The 11940-nt window shown below is 32.7% G+C and overlaps 2 protein-coding genes across 3 annotated transcripts; both read left to right on the top strand.

The window, feature by feature from the left end:
- Nucleotides 1–529: 529 nt before the first annotated feature.
- On the top strand, nt 530–2000 carry LOC131598417 (U-box domain-containing protein 35-like). Its single transcript, XM_058871021.1, has 4 exons — nt 530–787; nt 925–1046; nt 1253–1407; nt 1504–2000. The coding sequence occupies exons 1-4, from the start codon at nt 530–532 to the stop codon at nt 1998–2000; spliced, it is 1032 nt and encodes a 343-aa protein (XP_058727004.1).
- Nucleotides 2001–7357: 5357 nt separating this feature from the next.
- On the top strand, nt 7358–11453 carry LOC131596199 (U-box domain-containing protein 52-like). 2 transcript variants are annotated; one of them, XM_058868783.1, is made up of 10 exons: nt 7358–7917; nt 8001–8101; nt 8180–8301; nt 8460–8665; nt 8752–8821; nt 8922–9231; nt 9327–9428; nt 9513–9941; nt 10019–10774; nt 11045–11453. In XM_058868783.1, exons 1-10 carry the CDS (start codon nt 7731–7733, stop codon nt 11108–11110), a joined length of 2349 nt encoding a protein of 782 aa, XP_058724766.1. In that variant the 5' UTR covers nt 7358–7730; the 3' UTR covers nt 11111–11453. The 2 variants fall into 2 exon arrangements, with proteins under 2 accessions (XP_058724766.1, XP_058724768.1); XM_058868785.1 differs by having other exon boundaries at nt 8922–9228.
- The last annotated feature ends 487 nt before the right edge of the window (nt 11454–11940 follow it).

Consider the following 11940-nt stretch of genomic DNA (forward strand, 5'->3'; position numbering starts at 1 on the left):
CTTAAAAGGTTTTTTGTATGGCTTGTGGTCTAGACTTTAAAAAAATCTAGGCCTTTTTTATTTGAAAAAAAATCTGGCCTGGACCTGTGTAGGCTAGACTGTAGGCCCGTATTAGTCGATCTGTTCTATTTCCACACTTACGTATAATTAAACCAACGTGTTAAAAAGATACAGTTAAGGTTGACACCAATTAGATCCAAGATTTTAACTTGTGGCATAAAGTGTCTTATCAATTTGTAACTACCCCTTAAATAATTCATTCATAAACAAATGTATGCTCAGAGTTGGTCAAAGGAAATCCACAAAATTTGGTTATTCTCTCACAATATTATAAAGTATATGTGATATGTTACATCCGTTAAAAGCTCATGCTATTTTAAAGGAACCAAATGAAACAAAGACCAAATTACACAAATTAAAAAAAACCCTTTAGAGGTTTCATTATTTATATACAAGTACAATAATATGTTAGAAAGTTGTTGAGTGAGCAAAGAAAAAAGGTTGCAATAGGATTAAGAAAGTGAGAGAAATGTGTGACAAGAAGGATGGAATGAAAGGAATAGTGGCAGTGGCAATAGATAAAGATAAAGAAAGCGAAAATGCACTTAAATTTGCCATTGATCGTCTTGTCACAAAAGGCTCAACTATTATTCTCATTCATGTCAATGTTAAAACATCATCTTCTATTTCAACCCCAAGTGAGCAGTGTTTAGTAGTGAGAAAAGAAAGCGATGAACAAACCAAACGAATTTTTAAACCATACCGTACATTCTGCGCGCGAAAAGATGTAAGTTTCAATTATTTTTTTAGATGTAAAAACAATGAGAAAAGAAATTACAAAAGAAGGACATATATATGTAATTGTTTTCATTTTTAGAATTCTTAACATTATTTGAACATCTTTTGATGTTGTTTTTCCCATAGATACACAACAAGGACATTGTACTAGAACATGAAGATGTATCCAAAGCTTTGAATGAATATATTTCACAATCAGCAGTTAAGCATTTGGTTATAGGCTGTTCCAACAGAAACGGTTATATCGAGTATTCTTCTATCTCTATTTCAACATTTTGTCATGCTGTAATACAAAGTGTTACTAAATAGTAGCAATAACGCCGCTATAACATTGTTGCATCTCGGAATTTGAATATACACTATTTTCTTACAATTCTTTGTTACTAACATCGATATTATATATTATATATACGAAGATATTTAATTTATAAAGTTAAGTTTGTTTGTATCATAGCTACAAGGCAGAAACTACTCCTGGAAGAGTATTAAAAGGTGCACCAAGTTTTTGTACAATATATGTTATTTCTAAAGGAAAAATTCAATACATGAGACTGGGTTCTAGTGTAAAGCCAAATCCAGCAAAGCCTTGTGTGTCAATAGCAACTGAAGGTTAGGTTTGATTTGTTTTATTGATACTCATAATGTTATTATATTTTTAGCATACGTGGTAGGACTAATAATCTTTGTGAAATGTGTTTATATTAGAACCCGAGAGGAGGTCATTTGACGAGAAGGGTGAGGAAAAGACGAATGATCAGGAGGAGCCAAGTCACCGGCCATCCTCAGATGCTACTAGTTCTATAGCATCGGAGGATGATGTGATGACATTGTTGTTGAAGATGCGAGAGGATCAACGTGATTATTGGAGATTTGCTAATGAGGCGCACGAGTGGCACAGGAGGGTGTACAACCTTCATTTCAAGGGTGATATCATCGACAGGTCTCCTATCTTTCCCGCCCACATTTTGGGAGATATGGAGGAAGTGCAGCCTGCAAGGCATGAGACATCTTCCAAAGTGGCACCATCATCCAAAAAAAAATCAAAAAAGAAGAAGAATGACAAGAAGGTAAATGTGGTAGAAACTGGCAAGACAGAAGCAAGCCAGAATAGAGGCAACAAGAGAGATATGTTGAAGAAGAAATCTCAAGAAAAGCATATGTTAACTCTAAAAACTCAAATCCAGTTAAATATGAACAAATAGAGGAAGAACACGAAGGAGGATTAAATGCAGAAAAATATCAAATGAGAAGCTTAATAAGGATGAGAATGAGCAGCTCCATGATAAGGCACACAAGACTTTTCTAAGATCATCATGAGCTAAAAATATTTGTGTTGGAATATCTCAAATCCAATGTCAACGTAGTATTTATTATGTGAATGCTTTATGATGTTTATGCATTTTTAATTTTTATTGTCATAGAACTGAATAAAGTTTATTAAGTTGCAGTAGTGCTTAATAAATGGATTTTAAGAACTAATATGGTTAATACTGCAAAAATAAGTTATAAAAAAGACGGTTTTTATTGACAGAATTTTGAATTTTGTATCTACTTGCTTGCTTGATCACAAATCTCTTAATCATGGATATTTTTATATTTAATTAAATATTTTAACTTTGCCTTCTAAAATTCTAATTTACTTTTGTATTCTTAGGCTCTGTTTGGTAAAATTAGCGGTTGGGTGATAAGTTAGCTGATAGTTTATAACTTATGACTGATGGCTGATAGTTTATAGCTTATAGTTGATGGCTAGTGACTGATAGCTGATAAGTAATTAAAGTGTTTGGTAAAATTAGCGGTTTAACTAGCTGATAAATGTAAAATGACATAAAAAAATATTTCTTAATTAATAATTAAATGTATATATAAAATAATTAAAATTTATAAGGGTATTATTGGAAGAAAAAATGATAAGCTATAAGCTAAAATGCTATTTAAAATAGCATCTGGAAAATAAGATATAAGTTAGTAAAATAAGGTATAAACTCGTGATGAAAAGACGGTTACCAAACAGATCTTTTATTATCATACGAGTTTATAAGCTATGAGCTATAAATTCAAAATAAGATTTGACAAACAGAGCCTAAAAGATATTTTGTCATTCTTTCAATTTCAAAATCATCTTCTCTTAATAAACAATAATATATTCTATCATATAATAATTTGATTTTACTTGTTCTTTTAACTAGAACATTAAGTTTTGTTAACTTTGCTAATATTCATTTTCTAATTTTTTTAAAAAAATTAATATTACTATTTTAATTTCTAGTTCTGATTTTTCGTGTTGTATTTTATATTTAAAAAATTTTAATTTTATTTTTCTTAACTTTTCATCTGTTATAATTTTGTAAGATACTCATTTTATTTATTTTGAATCATAGTGCTCTGACACTACCAAAATGTTGATACATAGTATTTCTTGGAACAATTTTCTAAAAATTTTCAAAATATTTCTAAATTTATTTTTATTTTTTAGCCATCATTTTAACACAATGGATCATCTCCTTCCATCCTTCCCTCTCATTCAATTAAAACATGTGCAATACAATATTGAAAATTTAAAAATAATAGTAAAAAGAAGAAGAGAGAGAAAGTGTTAGAGAGAGATAGAGATGAAATTGTGAAGGAGGTAATAGGAGAGGAGAAATGGAAGGAGAAGATCCAAACCCTCATTTTAATAGTCTCAAATTTCATTATTTTCTATTAAATGTATATCTAATGTAAATCCATCAAAATACATCATTTTCATTAATAAAATATTATCTATAGTGTTTTTTTTGCGCATAATCTATTTCATTTTTAAAAAAGTATAGCTTTGTTGGACATGTAATTTCACACAAGAGAGAGGGGTAAATTGTGTGGTTCACATAAAAGTGATTTGAAAATTTTTATGGAATAAAATTAGAGTTTAAAAAAATTTTAAATAATTATCAGCGGAAAAATAATTTGCAAAAAATAAATAGCGAAAAAGTAAAGAGTTGAGAGAAAGAGAAGACACCGAGAGTTATAGAGGTTCGTTAAAAAATAAAAGGATCTACTCCTCCCTCTAAGAACTGGTCTTGAGATGGCTGATCTTCAACCAAACAATACAAGACTTCAGAATTTGGCGGTCTGAATCTTCTCTTCCAAAGGCAGATCGAAGCTATTAGTCTCATTTGCACACGGTAGATTGAAGAGGTTAGTCTTCTTTCCAAAAACAAGAATCTTGTAGTGATTAGTCTTCAAGTTCTTAAACCTTACAAGCTTTTATCAGGGGCTGAACTCACGAATCTTAAACCCTAGTTTTACACGGACAAACCAATAACTTGAGATATTTTAATACTAGACTACTCTTGAACCTTATCAAAGCTTTTACCACATGTTAAGCTTTAACCTAATCTTGATTTTATCACAGGCTGACCAAGAACCTAAACAGACTTTAAAATATATAACTAAAGTTTCGCATTTATTAAATAATAACTTCATAGCATATATGGAAAGAAGATTTTGCTTTTGGTAAAGAACATGGCTTTCCAAAGGCAATATTTTAAAATTTTATTGATAAAAAGTATATCTAATGAGGCTTGAACCTTCGGCCACTCCTCTCTCCAAGAACTAGTCTTGAAAGTTTTTAATAAACTTGAGAGCTTTTAATAGGATGTACTCACGAACCCCCTTATATAAGAAAATATGGTTGAACTCCAACCAAACAATATAAGACTTCAAAATATGACAGTTTGAGTCTTCTCTTTCACACGACACAAGAGGGGGGTGAATTGTGTGGTTCAGTAAAAAGTGATTTTAAAAAACTTTGCGGAGTAAAATTAGAGTTCAAAAACATTTTAAATAGTTAGCGGTAGAAAAATAATTTTAAAAGAATAAATGACGGAAAAGCAAAGAATTGGGGGAAAAGAGAAGACATTGAGAATTATAGACAGAGTCGGACCTACATGAGGACAAGGGGTGGTCATGGTCATCCCAAAGATTCCACAATCTTCTTTTTATTAGGTATATATAGAAATTTTAATCATTGTAATTTAAAGATATATATCTAAAGTTTCGCATTTATTAAATAATAACCCAGTGGCAAAAAAGATTTTTCTTTGTTTTACTGATAAAAAATACACCTAATGAGACTTGAACATGTGGCCATCAACACCCAAAATTTTAGTGAAACCTTGAATGTTTTCACTATAATACATCGTAATATTGAAAATCCAATGAAACCTTAAATTTATATTTCTAAACATTACACGGTGCCCCCCTCCCCCCAATTATGAATTAGAGTCCTGTCACTAGTTATAGAGGTTCGATTAAAAATAAAAGGACCTACTCCTCTCCCTAAAAACTGGTCTTGAGAGTTTTCAATAAATTTGAGAGCTTTTAATAGGATGTACTCAATAACCTCCTTATACAAGTAAAGATGGTTGAACTACAACCAAACAATACAAGACTTCAAAATTTGGCGGTTTGAGTCTTCTCTTTCACACGCCAGATCGAAGCGGTAAGTCTCATTTCTACATGATATATTGAATTGGTTAGTCTTCTTTCCATAAACAAGAATCTTGGAGTGGCTATAATTCAAGTTCTTAAACCTTGCAAGCTTTTATGATGGGCTGAGCTTACGAACCTTAAACTTTGGTTTTACACAGGCTAACCAATAATTTGGGAGATTTTAATATCGGGCTAATCTCGAACCTTTTCCAAGATTTTACCAATGTCTAAGCTTTAACCTATCTTAGTTTTACCACAAACAGGCCAAGAACCTAAAGAGATTTTACCACGTGCTAATCTCAAACCTAAACACGAGCTTGATCACCCAACCCCAAACCAAAGCTTTTATGGGTTTAGCTTCTAACCCAAACAAAGTTTCCTTGGTGAACTAACAATTCTAACCTTCCAGGATTACACTTTAATTCTCACTCACAAAAAGACTTTTCTCACAAAGGCACTAAGGCTAAAGTATTTTAGAGAAAGTAAAAAAATAAGTTTAGAGAGAGGGAGAAAGTGAGTTATGTCAAAACACGATTCTGGATTAAGTGAAATGAGGGAATGAACCTCTATTTATAGCCTAGAGATTGTCCCAAAAAGGAATTTCAAATAAATGTGTTTTATGACATTCTAATTGATTAGTACATGATTTCAATCGATTAGAAGTTTGAAATATAATCGGTTGCACGTTCAAAATAGAAAAGAAAAGATATCTAGTCGTTTCACATCATTAAAGTGTTGTCATAATCGCTTGGGACTCAATTTTGAACTGAGCTAACCGATTAGACAAAAGTGTTAATCGAATAGATAAGTTAAAATTTTGTCCAGAGCTATTTTGACAGCTCCCAATTCATCTGGCGCAAATTCAAGATATTTTTGAAGATGTTTCCTTGAGGGAAAACAGTTTGAATAAATGTTTTAATATGTACGCGTTTTAGCCATGCACGTTTGTGATAAAGCCCTTATGTTTTACAAAGTGTTCACTCATTACTAATTTAGGAGTGCTTCTTAGCACTTCAAGACTTTTTCATATGCTTTCTCTTTAGAGGACACTTGCTTGAGTAGTTTGAGATGAGGCTTTAGTTATATTCCATTTGATTGTCATCATCGGATAGTCAAGTCCATCAAACCCTAATACGTAGGTTTGCATCTTTATCTGCTTAGTTGTTTGTATTTGGCTTGTCATAAGACTTTAGTTGTCATCATCCCAAATTAATATTGTGATTAAAAGTATATCACCTGCAAAACAAGATTTCACAAACTTAACCACATAATTTTTCATATTCTTTACTTATTTTTTTTAAATCATTTGATAATTTGAGCTTTCATATACATCTTAAACTTTTTATAAAATATTTCATGACATTTTTATTATTAATAATATAGGTTATATCCAAATCTTTTAATTTTATTTTGTATCTTTTTTTTTCTTTTATACTAAATTCTAACAATGTTTATTTTGTTAATATCACTACTTTCTCCAATTTTTTCCAATTTTTTCCGCCGCATCTGGTTTTGCTATAATAGTTTCGAGGTTAGTTATCTCATTTTTCCTCTATATTTAAAAAAGCTTTGGAACATCAAAATTTCTTTTTGTTATTTCTAAAGGTAATATTATGGTGAGAATTAGTTAGCTTATAATTAATACTATAATTGATTGAAAATATTTTATTTTTTGGTCTCATTAAATTTCCTCTATAAAATTTATTTTTAACAGTTAAAGTTTGATTTAGTCTTTGAGTATCTAAAGATATCCAGATATTAAGATGCATTTCAAATTTTAGTTTAACATAAACTAAATTTCTTTCTCCAATATTACATGTGGTGTGAAAGTTACCTACAAATATATATCTGAAAAAAATACAAATATGGTGGCAATCTAGTTTATAATTATCCCTTAAATAATGCATTAATAAATGAATAAATATATGCAAAGAGAGTTGTGGTCAAAGGTAATCCGCAAAATTTGGCTATTCTCTCACAATGAAAGAGAATTAAGAGATAACAAAATATATATCATTGTTACATCCGTGAAAAGCTCAAGCTAAATTAAAGGAACCTAAAAAGAAACAAAGACCAAACTACACAAATTAAAACTTTTTGTTCTTCATTCTTTCAAACACCAAAATAAACAAATCAAACTACACAAACTAAACCATTGATTAAAATCCTTTTGTCTCTTAAAGTCTTATAGAGGGACAGAAGAAAGAAACCTTAAAAGCAACAAAGTTGTCATGTATTATTGTTCTTGAAAAAAGGAACAAAAACTTAGATACATAAGATATTGCATAATAAACCCAAGAAGCAAAAAAGAAATAGACCCTTTAAAGGTCTCATTTTTTTCATAGAGAAAAGTAGAAAAAAATGTTGGAAAGGATGAGACATATGGTTTCTTGCTATTGAAGATTCTTGCAAGAGGTGTTTTGTTTTTTTTTTTAAAGAGGATTTAGGAAGTGAGAGGAATGTGGTTACAAAAGAATCAATGGGACAAGAAGGATGGGGTGAATGGAATAGTGGCAGTGGCAATAGATACAGATAAAGGAAGCCAAAATGCACTCAAATGGGCCATTGATCATCTTGTCACAAAAGGTTCAACCATTGTTCTCATTCATGTCAATGTTAAATCACCATCTTCCATTTCAACGCCGAGTGAGTACCATTACTTTTTCACATCATTTTTTCTCTCGATGTTTCTCGATATGGTATATGAATTGAAGTGTCTCGATACGCAGGGTCAGGGATGAGTGAGCAGGTTTTGGTGGTGTGCAAAGATATTGATGAGCATACCAGACATATTTTTAATCCATACCGAGTCTTTTGTGCGCGAAAAGATGTAAGTTTTTCTATTATATTTTTTTAGAATTCTTGACATTATTTGAGTATCTTTAAATCATGTCATTTTTTTTCATAGATACACTGCAAGGACATTGTTCTAGAACATGGAGATGTACCCAAAGCTTTGATTGAATATACTTCTCAAACTGCAGTTGAGCATTTGGTTATAGGCTCATCCAACAAAAATGGTTTTCTCAAGTATTCATCTATCTCTATTCTCTAACATTTTCTCATGGCGTAATATAAAGCATTACGAAATAGTAACCAATAGCGTCGCTATAACATTGTTACTAACATATCATATATTATATGTATACAAAGATATTTCATTTACAAAGCTAAGTTGTTTGTATCAGAAGATTCAAGGTAGCGGATATTCCAGGAACGGTATCGAAAGGCGCACCCGATTTTTGTACCGTATATGTTGTTTCTAAAGGAAAAATTCAATCCATGAGATCGGCTTCTAGAGCTGCTCCTGCATATTCAGCTCTACAATCTCAGCTTAGTCAATCAAATGCAAGGTCAGATACACCGGATCCTCGACTGCCGATAGCAGCTAAAGGTTCGATTTAATCTCTTATATTAATATTCATAATGTTACTCTTTTTTTTTAATACTAATAATCATTGAGAAATTTGCTTGTATTAGCACCCGAGAGGAGGTCATTTGAAGGACAACAACCTCGTAGATCGCAAGATGGAACGACCGATTCGTTCAGGTTCGTCACATTTTAACATCGAATTGTTGATTTGTGAGTACTTTTAAAATGTCAACAAGTTTTAAAAGATAAACGTATACGGTGTCATATAATGTGACAGGTCGCCGTTTACGAGGAAACGTCCGAATGATAAGTCATATGGAGAACTTCATATGCCAGATAGTGACATATCTTTTGTAAGCTCGGGACGGCCAAGTACCGATCGTTTATTCCCTTCGATATTTAACCAAAACTACAATTCGGAGTCAAGTTTTTCAAATCCTAGGATGTCATATAGTTCTGATACTGATGGAAACTATAGCTTTGAATCATTGAATTATGGAAGGAGATCTGTTGATATTGGCACTCCTGATTTCTCATCCTTCTCGCACGATAGCGATGGATTATCTTCTTCTGCATCGCAAAATGTAGTAAGGACATCCAACATGTGTACTGTTATTTATCAATGCATAAAGTATTATCAGTGTCAATATCGAGTCTGATAATCATGTTTTTGCGAGTATAGGACGATGTGGAAGCTGAAATGAGGAGATTGAAATTGGAGTTAAAGCAAACAATGGAAATGTATAGCACAGCCTGTAAAGAAGCACTCACAGCGCAGCAGAAGGTATGAAAAAATCGATACCTTATTTACATATGGTCGTTGATTGTTGCGTTAATTCATGGATCATATGTTACTGATGCATTTCAGGCTGTTGAACTCCAAAGATGGAAATTAGAGGAAGAAAGGAGATTGGAGGAGGCGAGAATGGCTGAAGAAAACGCGTTGGCTGTTGCGGAAAAGGAAAAGGCGATATCCAAAGCAGCGATTGAGGCTGCTGAAGCACAAAAACGAATTGCGGAACTTGAAGCACAAAAGAGAATTAATGCAGAAATGAAAGCTCTAAATGAATCAGAAGAGAAAAGAAAAGTCGTTGATGCTTTGACAAGTAAAGATGTGAGGTACAGAAGGTATGCAATTGAAGAGATCGAAGCTGCGACGAATTTTTTCGCTGATTCTCTTAAGATTGGAGAAGGCGGTTATGGTCCCGTTTATAAATGTCTTCTGGACCATACGCCTGTCGCGGTTAAAGTTCTTCGTCCTGATGCACAACAAGGAAGGTCGCAATTTCAACGAGAAGTAAGCATAATAAAACTCTCTCTCTCTTTTTCTTGAATTGGAAGTTTCTGCAATTTGAAATCATACTTGCATTGCAGGTTGAGGTATTGAGTTGCATAAGGCATCCAAACATGGTTCTCCTCCTAGGAGCCTGTCCGGAATACGGCTGCCTCGTTTACGAGTTCATGGCGAACGGAAGTTTGGATGACTGTCTCTTTTGTAGAGGAAACACTATACCGCTACCTTGGCAGCTAAGGTTCAAAATTGCAGCTGAAATAGGCACAGGCTTACTCTTCCTCCACCAAACGAAACCCGAGCCATTAGTCCATCGAGACCTCAAACCAGCAAACATCTTACTCGACCGTAACTACGTCTCAAAGATAAGCGACGTTGGTTTAGCAAGACTAGTTCCACCGTCCGTAGCAGACAACGTGACGCAATATAGAATGACGTCGGCTGCGGGAACATTCTGTTACATAGATCCTGAGTACCAACAGACAGGAATGTTGGGAGTGAAATCGGATATATACTCGCTCGGGATAATTTTCTTGCAAATTTTGACGGCTCGGCCACCAATGGGATTGACACATCATGTTGGTAGAGCAATCGAGAAAGGAACATTCGGTGAGATGTTGGATCCAAGAGTGACAGATTGGCCAGTTGAAGAAGCAATGGGATTTGCTAAGTTGGCTATAAAATGTGCTGAGTTAAGGAGAAAAGATAGACCTGATCTTGGTAAAGAGGTTATGCCTGAATTAAATAGATTAAGAGAACTTGCTGAAAATAATGAGCATCATTCATTTTTTAGTGGATTTATAAGTCCTTCTACTCAAAGCCAAGTCTCTCTTCAAATGGTAACTATTTAGTAACACTTTTGTTTAGTTACGAAAACTACTATATCGAACCAGGATTTGGATTCTCTGCAATCACATAGTCGCGAATGAATATTGGACGGCTTGTATTTCAAGATATATTATAAAGATGATTTGGTCAAATTAGAATACGAGTCGTCCAATCTTCAATCAATTGTTAAGATTGATACCTCGGCTACGTGTTTTTCCTACGAAATCGAAACCTTTTTAGGCATGTGCTAATGCAAATGTTATTGGCTGATGTTTTTGCAGGATAGTTTAAGTTCTCCACTTCCTTATTCTGGGGAGAGTGCAAAAAATACATCATGTCCTCTTTGATAGGCCAAAACAAGATTCATCCAAGTATGAAGTGTAAAATATTTAGGTTGATTGATATTTGTATGTATAGCATGCCTTGATTACTTAATTTGTGCATGTAAATTGATTTTTTTATTTTTTTTTTATTTTTCAAATTCAATTTAGATTGCAAAAGCAATATATAGTCATAGCCTAAGAATGTTAAGTCAAGTTACACCAAAGTCTCTTTAGGTACTAACTTGCTACTTGTATATCAAAGGTTGAATCGCAAACATGTTACATTGCATGTATATTTTTTTTAGTCAAGACATTGCATGTATTTTAAATACTATATATAGCAGTCCAAAAGAAAATATTTCTCTCCCTCTCTATATTTTAAATACTATATATAACATGAATTATTTTTAATTCTTTGGCGAATTCATTAATATAGTAGATACCTCATAACTTATAGAGCAAGGCATTTCCGGTTCAAAGTTATTTTAGAAAACCCTTCAAAGTGATCATTGTGATTTCTGATAAGGACGTGTCTCTTCACGAATGTAGGAGTCATTCGTATTGATTTTGAAAAATCTTAGATTAGATTTAGTCTAATGATAATTGTGCTTACCTACACTCTCAACAATGGAGGCAAAGGCAGTTGATTTCCTTGTCGATATAGTGTGCTAGGTTGACTACCATTGTGGTCAAACTCGAACTAAGAGTAGTCTCTTTAGAAAGGAAAAATAAACAAGTTGTCCGAGTTTTTTCAAATAGTCAAATAGAAACTTCGGATAAAGTAGAGCGGTTAGTGATTATGTTTCCCCTTCATTAAAGCAATCAAATACTTCGAACAGTTTTTCGAGAAAATC

Source organism: Vicia villosa, linkage group LG4, assembly GCF_029867415.1.
Source record: "Vicia villosa cultivar HV-30 ecotype Madison, WI linkage group LG4, Vvil1.0, whole genome shotgun sequence".
Classification (NCBI taxonomy): Eukaryota; Viridiplantae; Streptophyta; class Magnoliopsida; order Fabales; family Fabaceae; genus Vicia; species Vicia villosa.